The sequence below is a fragment of the Lampetra planeri genome, chromosome 9, assembly GCF_965212315.1.
Source record: "Lampetra planeri chromosome 9, kcLamPlan1.2.h2, whole genome shotgun sequence".
In the NCBI taxonomy this organism is placed as follows: domain Eukaryota; kingdom Metazoa; phylum Chordata; class Hyperoartia; order Petromyzontiformes; family Petromyzontidae; genus Lampetra; species Lampetra planeri.
The window spans coordinates 4,647,676-4,660,420 of NC_136115.1; the positions used below are offsets into that span (position 1 = coordinate 4,647,676).

Sequence of the window (12,745 nt, forward strand, 5' to 3'; positions counted from 1 at the left end):
AGCTGGAAACGAGCAGTACTCCATAATGTGGTTTAGTCTCCAAGTAAAAAAATATCTACTGACGCAAAGTTAGGATGAAAATGGCATAAGCGGCACTTCCTTTGACAATATTAATTCTGGTCAAGAATGGTTTGATCAAGACCTAAGCTCGTTCCTGAAATACAAAAAGTTTAATCTCGTGGTCAATTTCCATCACATTGTTCATTCTACATACTGAAAGACTGGATTTTAAAATATGTATATTTTAAAAACACAAATACAGTAGTTCTACATTAAAATGTTTAAATATCTCAAATAACAAAAATAAATACTTTCTAATATTGACCCAACATAGCTAGTTTGGCTAAACATTGAATCTTTGTGCACTACCTACAGGCAAAATAAAATGAGACTGCCTTTTAGTAAATTCCAACACCTACAATCAAGGCATACATTTTAATAAGTGTGGCAGCAATGCACACAAAACGATGAATCCATCACCACCTCCACAGCTTGGCAAACAACACTTCCTACGAAAACGTAAAATTTACACCATGCTAAGTTATGAATGTCAAACCGTAAATTGTGGGCACCACGGGAACTGTAGGATTCCAACGGCAATAACGCACAATCATGCACAGTGTCAACAAGCAGCCTTGTAAGGTCAAACAGCTTTACTCGTTACGATGTGCAGGAAAACACGTGCCGGCTTGTTTTATGGTGTCCGGGGGACAAGCAGGGCCTACGACCCCTTATCAGAACAAGACGTTACCAGACGAGCGGCTTGCTTACGTTTGCTAGCGTCCGTGGGAGTGTGAGCGGCGGACTTCATCCTGGAGGCCATGAGGTGGCCACTGGTTGGGGGTTGCGGCGTGCCGGTGACCTCCTTTCTCTCGGCGTTCGCCACGAACGTCTCCAAGTCTCCGCACGGCTTCCCGGCTGTGAGGAATGAGCAGCAGCGTAACGTGATCATTTACTACTGTGGTTTTTTTATGATTACAAATTATTAGAAATAATTGTAATGTTTTATTGACGCTGGAAATCTCACTCTAAACTCTCTTTTCAGGAAGAGTTCCACTCGGCACGCTTGACCAATTTTCATTTTATTAAAAGAATTCTGCACTTGGGAGTTTATAATTTGGCACGATAGGTTGCATTCACACAAATGAAGTCCTTGGAAATGTTGTAGGTTTTTAGCAATGCTTCTATTAGTTGATTAAAATCGGGTTTAATGTTCACGATACACGTGTGTTGGGAAGCATCAGAATTTTTTTTATCAATAAATATAAATAATGTAAATTCTATTAAATTACATCCTAAAATGTACAATTATCTTCATTCTACAAACTCATGGTAAAACAAGAGAAAGGAAAAACATGAATCAATAGAAACACCATAAAGATAACTTTTGTATGAAATCGTGACTCTGAATCATGAGTTACTGGGAGGGATTGAATATTTACATGGCTCCTGTTTTTCATCTTCTTGCACCAATTCAACGCGATGTACCATTGCACCTATATTTATCCCAGGTCTGCACTCTAAGAAATGTGTTGCCTCAAGGAGCTCTCAAGCTGGATTAAATTAAAAAGAGTTTACAAGCAAGCTCATGGTGAAACTCAGTCCAAGGGGCATAACGCAGCTAAACTCAGCTGAATTCCACTCAGAACAAGATAAAGTCCACTCACTATTTACTTTGGTATTATATATATTTACGCCTGCTATGTTTCAATCATAATTATTCAACATGTCCCCTTTAAAAATCACAGTATCCAGATTCATATCCTATCAACAACCTCCAACTAGATGACAAATCGAGCATTTTTTTTCAAGAAAGGATTTAGATAAAACCCTTCTCAAAAATGAATAAACTTCAAGAGAGTTCTGCATTGATCCAGATACCAAGCGCACACATAAATTAATAACTAAATGCCTGTGTGTATTTATCAAACGCTGGAAATATATTGCCTTGGATTTCCGTGATATTTTTTGTCATTGAGGCTCTCCAAAAGAATCTTTCAATAATCTTGCAGCTGTGCATGTCTGTGTGTGTGGGCACAAGAACTTTTGCACGTGCGCGCATCTGTACGAATCTCCGCGTATTAAAATGTGCGCACGTGTGCATGCATGCTTTGCGGTCCGTGCGGGGCTTTTGTGTCTGGTCTGTCTAGAAGTAAATTAACGAAAACCTTTTCTTTTGAAGTCGGTTGAAAGTGAAAGTTAAATATTCAATAAAAAAAAATGAAAACCACAGCATCGTGCTTCGTGTAATAAAATTGCCACCGATGTTGACATGGCCGGTTGCTAAGACAACAATGACAACTTCCAATATTCCTGAATGAGTGACAAATCCAGGGAAAATTTGGGCCTACTTCAGTTGAATTTTGCAATCGATGAGTCATTACAGTCCCTGTCTTACTGTTGTACATTTACTTTTATCGCTATACCACAAGCACTGCAACTCAAGGAATTGATGCCTTAATACTTCCACCCACCCTAAGAACTCTACCGGATTAACTGTTTTTTCTTATCCACACTGTGTTCAACCATGATAATAAACGACATGATACATCTCTTTCTTTCCTTATGCAGCTTGGCTGTAGAACTCACTCCAATAAACTAATTTCTCAAATTCCTATAACCTTGCTCAATTCAAGACATGTGTTAATCCTTTTCTAAAAAAACTATCAGTGATGCTTGTAGTTTCCGGCCATTTCATATTCCAGGACCTAAAATTAAATCAATAAACAACACACCACAAAGCATTCTAAAATTACGACAATCCCCGTTCCACGAGGCCTTCCCGTGGTCCCTACCGGCGTCTGTGGCGCTGGGCTCTGGTAGTTCCCCAGCCTTGGCTGCGGCGCTGCTGCTGGTGGCACGGGGCTGGCAGTGCGCCTCGATGCTGTTGATGACCGTCAGCAGCGCCTCCAGCGACAGCAGGTGCGTCGTGTACAGCTGCCCCGTGATCGGGAACGCGTTCTGCACGCAAGCAAAACAAAGACCCCAACTTCGTTAGTGTTGGCAAGCGTTGATTTCATGTGCAACACCGTTTTTGTCTGGTGAAAATAAATTGGCATTGACGAGATTGCACGGGTCGCGCTCCAAGTCCTTGGAGACCCGTGAGCCTTGTGGTTTAACAACGCCATGGGATGCTGCACCACATATTTTGTTGTAGGTTACATTTTACTTTGTTGAAGATACAAACAGCTCAATTTTAGGTCTCGCTCTACTGGATATCAATGGGGTGTCGAAGTACGGATTTACAAAACCTCCACCAAAATCACACGGCAGCAGCTTTGAGCGTGCGTAAGGAGCATTTTAAAAACCTGTTCCACAAAATAAAACAGCTCCATACGTGGCGCAGCACCAACACTTATCCATGTCTTTTGTTAACTTGGATTTTTTGTTGTACTATGGGATGCAACTTGGTGAGATGCTATAGCGATGGGGTCGTTAAAAAAAATGAAGCGGTCTAAGAACACAGTAGCAAACTCAGTGGTATAGGACAAAATCAAAACGTAATAAAATGAACAAGTTATGGGCCACTGTAATTTCTCATCTTGGCAATAAAACTTTGGCATATTTATGCACGCATTTAATTTGGCTTGATACATTCACCAGCTTGTATCTGCTTGGGTCATGCTGACCACTTCGCAAACACGAGCAGCGGAATGGAACGTGAATGGGACGGGTTTTTTTTGCAATACTGCTGATTCTGAGCACAACCCCATCTGCACCGAGCCAAAGGCGCATCTGGCAGGTGAGCCAGCAGAACACTTGGCGATTCACCACAGACACGTGATGCACCATCACGCCAACGCTGTGAGTGTCACGTGTTCATTGCCTTGACATGACAAACTGGCTGTGTCGGGTGGTGGCGGGTTTAACGCCACATTTATATTTACGCAATCTAACCCAAACAAAAACGTCTATTATGAACAAGTAACCTTGTTCAAGGGAGACATTCCCTCAAATAAGTGACTCTTAACAAACTTATTAGTACTGTTTGGTGAAGAATAAAAAATGTATAACACGCTACAGCTTGTTAAATATTCAATATTCTAATGGGAAATAAGATTCTAATACAACAACGATATTATGGATGACAAACTGTCCACGTAAAAAAAGCATTGGTCCTGGGTTCTTGAAAAAGAAAAAAAGCAACGGTTCTGGATGTTCCACAATCAAGCCGATGTGATCAAGCAAAAGTCGTTAGTAAAATTAACTGGGTCTAACGTACACATTGAAAAGAAATGAGCACGTTAAATCAATGACGACTGCACGTACCCACAACTAGAGCTGTGACATAGATGAGTGCAGCACTGAGTAGGGACACCAAGCAAGAGGCTATTGATGATGGACAATGCTAATTAATGCTCACTACAAAATGCAATCCTAAAGAACTCGCAGAAAAACTCTTCAGAGTGAATGTGGTGAGGTTAAGGTCGCCAGATGATTGGCAGACTGAAATAATAAATGTAATGGGACTTAAACTTACAACATTTTAATCAGCGAGTTGCACTGAGTGCAGGGCACAAATATCAACGACGCAATTGCATGCATGCTGAATTTCTTTCGCACAGTACGTAGCCAACCGTGCCAATCGGCGGTGTGGGGGGCAGCTGCCTAGTTATTCTACATCGGAAATCCGTGGTGCGTGAGCACAACAGTAACAACAAAAATTAAACATCGATATGAATAACTTATCTCGTGGCATGGTACCGATGAGCACAATTGGAATCAAACTGCGTAACAGAAGCAGATGCCACCTGAATGATCGACAAGTGAAGAACTAGGAACGCATCAAAATTTATTTCAAGAGACACATCCTTATCCAGCAGCGGCGGAGACGCCCAGCGGCAACTGTGGCGGCAGAGCCGGACACAGGCGGGCCCTGCTCCCGGACATCCAGGAGACCTCACCTTGGACAGGAGCTTGGTGAGCTCCTCAAAGAGGTTGGAGCAGTAGAAGTCGCAGTCGTAGTTGATGTAGAGCTCTGTGACGAGGCCCGGGATGCGCCAGAGCTGCACCACGGCTTCCAGAGCCATCTCCTTCATCTCGTACGGCAGCCGCGGGCTCTCCGACGTGATCACGTCCATCAGCTTCTTCAGGTACATCTGCACGCGGCGCACCGGCGACTGATGTGACTCCACGTGGAACTCGCACGCAAAAAATTAACCCGTAAAAACAAAGTTTTTCACTATAAATCCTTTATATGCCTGGCATCGCTTTTATTTTATTATTCATTTCTGTTTTTCTTGAGTAAGAGTTTCATTTTTTATCACATTGGTATTTTAAATGCAATATGAAATTTTTGTTTTCCTAAAAAGTGGAAAATTTGGAAAAAAAATGTTGTGCAAAATGTCAGCTCGATTGGATCACGGGAAGTGGGTTAAAAAACGACCGAAAGATTTGCACGGTCGTAAGCGCGCAAGCAAGCAAGCAAGTGAACTTAATATAAAGGATTTAAAAAGTGTTCCCGTGAAAGCTGCTTCCGGGAAATTGCTCTCTAAAGCGGGGACGATGCACTGCTCTGTGAGAGTTCACAATGAGTTTGAGTTGATTTGAGTTGTCACATATGCATGCTGAATTTCTTTCGCACAGTACGTAGTCAACCGTGCCAATCGGAGGTGTGGAGGGCAGCTGCCTAGTTATTCTACATCGGAAATTCGTGGTGCGTGAGCACAGCAGTAACAACAAAAACAAAAGATTACAAATAAAACATCGATATGAATAACTGATCTCGTGACATGGTACCGATGAGCACAATTGGAATCAAACTGCGTAACGGAAGCAGATGCCACCTGAACGATCGACAAGTGAAGAACTAGGAACGCATCAAATGGAAAAAATTAAACGAGAAAATGATGCATGCTGACTTGGGTACATCTCTCCCCCGTCTTCTAGAATGTCCAGTTGGTTGCCTTCACTTGGCTTTTTCCATAAAAGGCTGAAGGCAGGTAGGTTATTGCTACCCGTAGTGATTCTATACACACGCCAAATATAAAGATAAGTCTACTTTTAATTTTCAAAGTAGTTTTTTTTTATAATAACGATAATCCGTCCGCCCACATTCTAGCAATGCACGTTGCACAATTTGCGAGGTGTGAACTTGAGCGCTGCGCGAGGCTGCGCGCGTTCGTACGTGACGGGAGGGGGGGGAGGTCGCTCGTTTTTTCCCTTCTCTACCATAAATCACTTGACATGGAGACATTTTAAAAAGGCTTTTTTCTAAGAACTCGTTAGCGATATTGATTCGGTCATCCAGCAGGCACAACTTGAGGTTAGCCACTGTTCGGAACAACGCACTTGTGAGGATTTGTTTGTCAGGAATCTGTCCGATAAACAATAACTCTGAGCCCAGAATTCACAACGCTGTTCAGTGTGGGTTGATGGCTATACAGAGATACAAATGTCACTGACGGTAGTAGCATTTTCCTAGAGGGGAAAACTACAGATAACAAAAGGTGAAACAAAAATTAGTCTTATAATAAGCTTTGCCAAAACTGAAATACTTTTAGAAATATCACATACAAGATAACAATATAGGAACGTAACCGAACAAGCAAGGAGTAAGACACAATAGAGGTTGGATTTAAATTGACAATCGGGTGTCCGCGGAGCATCTGTGCCCCCTCCCTTCGTCACGAGATATGTACTTTGTACTGCGCTCATGTTGTACCATCATAAAAACAATACAAAAAAATGTACAATCGGGTGGGTGGTCAGAAAAATATGTGCCTTTACCTCCAACTGGAACTTGAGATGCTCTCTCATGCTCTCAAAGAGGAGCAGGCAGACTCGGAGGGAGGCTGCAAACAGCCCCAGCCTCTCCATGCCCAGAAGCTGCACGACACGCACGCACACACACAAAGACAAAGATCCCCCGTATAGCCTTAACAGACTGTTGGGGCAAGTGCTGCTAATGGGTAACACCTATGAAGGCCAGTACGACGCACAAGGGGGCGAGTGGGGCCAGCACCACGCCCGGCCGCCTTTGTCTCCCCTTGTGGCGATGTTTAGACCCTGCTCCAGGTACTCATTTGATGCTGAGTCGACCTAGGGGAGGACAAGGGCCGATTCAGATAATCGTCACTGGTGTTGACCGTAAGCGGGAATCGAATTCGGGTCGCTGGGTTCGTAACGCAGCGCGATAATCGCGACAAGACACGCACACTCACACACACGTAGCAGCTCCCGTCAGCACGCATGCTGGAAAATCTGCAGTAGCAGCAGCAGCAGCACCTGAACTGCATGGCTTGTGCCCACACTTTGATCGAGCGTGCTGGGATTGCCGAAAGATTAAAAGAACACGCGCACTGCAAGCGCCGTGTCAACCGCTCGCTCGGGATTACCAACTTTCCCCACTTTTTGCACAATCTTTGGCACGGAATTTTTTTTTATCCCATTTGGTTATCGTGCATTTGCTCTCAGAAACGTCTCGGCACTGCAAAGTTTAGTTTTGAGCCATCTGGGAAATGTCTCGGGCACACTTGCACGCTTCGAGTGAAATATCTCCGCAGAAATGTGAAGCGTCTGGGCCAGTACTTGTTTGATCATTAAAATGCAGCACTGGAAAGAGATGTGTGCCCGATGTTCTGCATCATATTTTTATATTTAACGTTTTCTTTACGCTTTACGTGAACAAATCTATGCTAGCCTTAGCCCATTTTCAGAATTCACACACACTCACACAATATGATGGTCGGCCTTGCACAAGTAAATTAGAATTAACATTATCGTGCGAAAGAATTAATGAATGTAAATCAATTTAGTTTTGGTGTAGCCTTGCGAGCCTTATTTAATTCTTAAAACCGTGCTTAACAGTGCAAACTGCACTTTAATATAAAAATATAATTAAAAATTTCGGTCCTCATATTTGATGAGGGCTTAGTCAGCTAAGTATATATTTAAAGCACATTCACCCCCCCTGCCAGGGATTTCACCAATTGTCATGATTCTGGTTTGCAATTCAATTCGGGAATCAATTATTTTACACCTTGCCATTTAGTCTGTATTGTGAATGATTTGTTTCTGCATTGAGCAGTTCTTTTATCTGGATTATCCAACAAGCAACACTTGTGCAATTTGGACATCCCGATGCGTTTAAAGTGTGCGTAAAATAATCAATTTGAACGATCTTCTTGGTTCTTTCGGTAAAGCCTTCTCGACAGACCTGTTCTCCACCTGAAGACGGCTGCTTGCGTTGTGGCCGAAACGTCGTGAGAATTATTTTATTATGTTTTATTTTTATTATTTTATTATTTCCCTTCTACGTGACTTTACCGAAAGAACCAAGAAGATGAATCCCTGCAGTCACGAAAGCTTTAAATCGAAATTCAATTTCAACGAGTTAAATGACGCATTGCTACGCAGCCGAATGCCTCGAAGGATGACGATACCCTCCGAGTAAGCCCAGCAGAGGGTGCTCCTTGGGAGCTGGCTCTGAGCCCTGGCCAACAGGTGGCAGAGCGGAGAGATCCCACGGGGTTCGAACCTCGTCTGACAACTGCACCACCTGTCACCGTAGCCGGGAGGTCCCCCTCTCACTTGGCTCGGGTTCTTCTGCGAGTTCGACGCTCAACGGCCGATGCCAAAACCGCCAACGGTTAAAAGGGAAACTGCAGAAACAGGATATCTCCACACAGCTGGCTGTCCGCCTGATGATGCTAGTTGGAATTACTGGCGAAACGTCGTACTCAAGATTGTAAATGTTGTGGATTTGGTCTCCAACACACAACCGGTGTGCTGTACTAGTAACAAAGTGGCACGTTCTGTTCACGTGACAACCCTGGCTGTCGGGGGGTGGCGGGTTTAACGATACATTTATATATTCACGCGATCCAACCCAAAAAGAAAAATGGATATTATGGATGATTTTGGTCGAAAGCCTACGTGTTAAACTGACTAAAGCTCGACAAACACGCTCAAAAACATCCAGAAACAACGCAAAGCGAAAGTGTCCGACGCACGGTGTCATCCCAGGCACGCCGCTTTACAACGCTCAGACTAAAAACGCGGCTAATCTCCCGTCCACAATTACCAAATTAATGCGCTAAAACAATGAGTGCAATGTTTTGTCGCTCTGGGAGCAGCTTCCCACCAAGTGTTCTCACACTTATTCCCCCCCACGTAATCCACCTTGCGGTTTTTGCCCAATTTTGGTGGTAGTTTTATGTGCACGCACGCGCCTCGCTTGGCGCAGAGGCCACACACCTGCTGTGTGAAGCGCGGGGGCTGCATCTGGACTGTGGTGGGTGTGTGGGGGGGTGGGGTGTGGCACAGTAGGGGGCGGCTGGTGGCGGCTGCAACAAGGACGCCCGCACAACAGGCCTCTGTTCTTGCCAGGGATGAGCTAATTACTTGGATAGTGCCGATCCGTCACCGCCTCGGCAAATTATCGAAGCCCGCCTGCCAAAAAAGCCGTCCCGCGCTCGCACTAAATTTAAGCATGACGCGCGTAAAACTTTAAAGAGTGTAATTTGAATTTCATGAAGTGGTGGCTGGGACACTGCACAGCCGTAACTTTATTTATTTCGGTTTCCATTCGCCGTGGATTCAAATGGCGACATTTCAGTCGGAGAGTTGGCTTAAAAGCAGACGTTGTGCCTTCTCAGGAAGTTCCCAAGCGGTCCTGGAGTGACCGTGACAATGCCTTTTCCTAAACGCGCTCTTTCTGGCGGAAAAGGCATTCGGCTTGATGCGGCACAAGTTTTGCACGAGAACAGTGGCGACGTGACATTCTGGGCTTTTGGGCCTTCACTCAGCAGCAATTACGAACTACGTAAATATACTCTCCGCCAGCTCTCCACCTGGTTTCCACGCATAAGAGTAACCAGGGGCTTCAAGAGGACCCCCCTTGCACTTGGCGCACATGTCGGTCCGCATGTGCCCAGCTCTCACCTATTTGTATTTGACCAGGTAAGGCCCACTGAGCTATATAGTTCTTTCTCAATAAGTGACCTGGCCACAAATGATGAAGTGGCTTATCACGTGGAAATTTACAGCAGCTTAAGTACTCTAAACGCACGTTTCTAATTGTGGGAGGGAAAAATCGAAGGACTCGGAGAAAAGTCCACACGACCACGGGGAGAGAGACACGCAGACTCCAATTAGACAGCAGGCGTCAGGGTCGGGATCGAACCCATGACCTCCTGTATACCAGGCGAGGTAGTTAACATCTCCTAGCCACCCACCTGGATGAGGTGGCGGCACAGGTCGTCCTGCACCAGTGCCAGCAGCGAGGCGTAGTGCGCCACGCTCTCGTGCGCCGTCTCCATGGCCACGGTGAGCAGCTGCAGCCCCATGTGCACCATGACGTCCGAGTTGTGGCGGTCGTATAGGTTGGTGAGCGACACCAGGAAGCGGAATAGCTCGCGGACGCAGGGCAGGCCGTAGGGCAGCAGCACCGTCGTGCCGCCTGCGTCGCGATCGCCCACGGAGAGAGGGGTAGGGTAGGGGGAGGAACAAGACTCCTCGATGAGTTGACGGTAGTGTGAGTGTGTGTGCTGCTGTTGCTGCGGCTGCTGCTCTGGCTGTCACTAGAGGTCACAGGTGATGGGGGGGCCTCGACTTCCCAAGGCTGCCATGTGACTTAAGAGTGCTGCCCTGGCTGCCCCAAAGACACGCTGGCGATGGACACTGGCTGCCCTGGGGATTGCCCTGGTACTCTTTGGTGCTGCTCTGACTGTCTTTGGGACTCTTTGGTGATGGGTCCTGCCCTTCCAGGACTCAGCAGGCTCTGGTTGCTACGTCCGCCCCCCCCTGCACTTGGCCTCATTGACCCCTAGCTGTGCCGCAGTTCTGCTCACCCCCACCGCCCCTGTGTGTCCCACACCAGCATCCCCCACCCCTTCCCATTTCACCTTCTTCCCTAACATTGTCCGCCACTTATGTAAAGCGTACTGAGAAGTGGTTGGATTTAGATAACATATAAATTGATTAATACTTTAATTTTCGATAGCGTTATTCATGCTAATAGCATTCCATAACACTGTACATTAACTATATACAAGGACCAAATCCCATATACAGCCACTTCCAAGCAAATGAAAACATTACAACCAAGCAAAATGTTTTTTTTATAAAGTGCAGTTTCTGCACAAGAGGCTGGCACAATGAGCAAGCAGCCATTGATCATGATCAGATACAATGCCGCACAAGTTCAAATGCGACCTTAGAGAGGTTGTAACGGGAGCATGACTAGTTAACACGTACAATGTCTCCACGGTCTAATTTAATGTTGCTTTGGTAAATGTTGGCATGGAACAAGTTGGCGTTTCATTGATTAAAATCGACTCTTTTATCCCCGTGGCCACTAACTGAACGGCCCGCGCAGAACATCCATCGCACCGGCGTGGTTCTCCTTGCTGGGGGCGCTCTGTGAGAAGTTGGTGAAGCGAACCCCGCGTGGGTTCACGTAGTCGAGGTCGCGACCCTCGCGCAGGGGCGGCTCGCACGGCGACTCCTGGCCCTCCGAGTCCTCGGGAATCGTTTCCCGAGACAGGAAGTGACCCTTCCCCCCTCCCGAGGTTTCGGCTGCGTCGTCGGGGCATTGCTCGGACACCACCTGCAGGAGAGCGGTCATGCGAAATACACATTGGGCTGGTGGGAAGAAACTGGAATGTCCGGGGACAACTCTCAAAGCTCCGCACAGATTCAAAAATCCATCGCTGTACTTGCCATCTAATGATGGCGATGTGGGCTCATTAGACGACATATTGTTCCCGCTACTTCTGTTGCATGACAGGAGACCAAGACTCACATCTACCGAGGTTCTGTCTTGCTCGAGCATGTCGGCCTCTTGCTGCTGCTCGTGCTCGTGCTGCTGCTCGTGCTGCTGCCCGCGCCCCTCCTCCTCGCCGATCTCACGTGCCCCCGCGTGGTTCTGAAGGCGGCGGTCATCGTCCGCGGCGGCGGAGTTGAGCAGGCACCTGTCGCTGACCAGCACGTCACCGAGGCCGCGGCGCGGCGACGGCGGCGGGTCATCTCGCGACACCTCCTCGCTGCCGCCCCTCCCGCTGTCCATCGCCAAGCTCGCGGGGTCCTCGGACAGCGGGGTGTCCGGCGAGGACGCCTGCTCGCTGTACGCCAGCGACGGGTCGGACGGGCAGCGGGGTAACCCGGCCCCCACTGCGGAGGACGAAAAGTAGAATTAGCGAGAGGGATTGGAACGGGCACACGGCGGGAAGGCAGGAGCAGGAGCGAGACGGCAAGTGGGCGCACAAGAGTTTGCTTTGAAGCTGCACGAAGTAAAACCACACCAACACGTTAACCTTTCGCTAATTAGTAAATAGAAATTACCACTTTTTCTTTAAATCTTAAAAGTCACTTTATTTTTATACCCCGACATGTATTATGACAATTATAAAAGGAGGAAACAGGAGATACATTTTTTTGAGAGATTATGAATTAAAAAAATACGCTAAGGGATGGAAGATCCTAACAATTGGCCAATCATCTCTGTTGAAATAAAAATGACGGGTAAAAAATATTAAGATAAAGCCATGACACGTTGCATGTGCCTGATGATTACTAAACAAGCCCCACGTCATACATTTTGCCGATTAAAACTTTAAATTACATCACCGCTCTCATCGTGTTTACAATCAGGCACATGCAGCGTCTAATGACTTGACTAGTATTTGGACATCTGTGAAACTACTGAACATCTGTGAAAAAGAGCTGTGCAGCTCATCAGATTCCTTCGGTATAATTAATATTCTGATTTGAACAGAAACGATCCGTAAACGCCGACAGAAAA

At 46.2% G+C, this 12,745-nt stretch overlaps 1 protein-coding gene across 7 annotated transcripts in view; it reads right to left on the reverse strand.

The window, feature by feature from the left end:
- The window catches only part of GBF1 (golgi brefeldin A resistant guanine nucleotide exchange factor 1), a 168,492-nt gene that overhangs the window by 56,434 nt on the left and 99,313 nt on the right, over nt 1-12,745 (reverse strand). For all 7 annotated transcript variants that reach the window (XM_078597445.1, XM_078597451.1, XM_078597448.1 and 4 more), the window contains 7 exons: nt 11,747-12,114; nt 11,335-11,551; nt 10,179-10,402; nt 6,730-6,828; nt 4,905-5,099; nt 2,796-2,961; nt 772-918 (listed from right to left, as the gene is read on the reverse strand). In XM_078597445.1, coding sequence (XP_078453571.1) covers nt 772-918; nt 2,796-2,961; nt 4,905-5,099; nt 6,730-6,828; nt 10,179-10,402; nt 11,335-11,551; nt 11,747-12,114 — 1,416 coding nt within the window. The remainder of the gene's footprint in view (nt 1-771; nt 919-2,795; nt 2,962-4,904; nt 5,100-6,729; nt 6,829-10,178; nt 10,403-11,334; nt 11,552-11,746; nt 12,115-12,745) is intronic.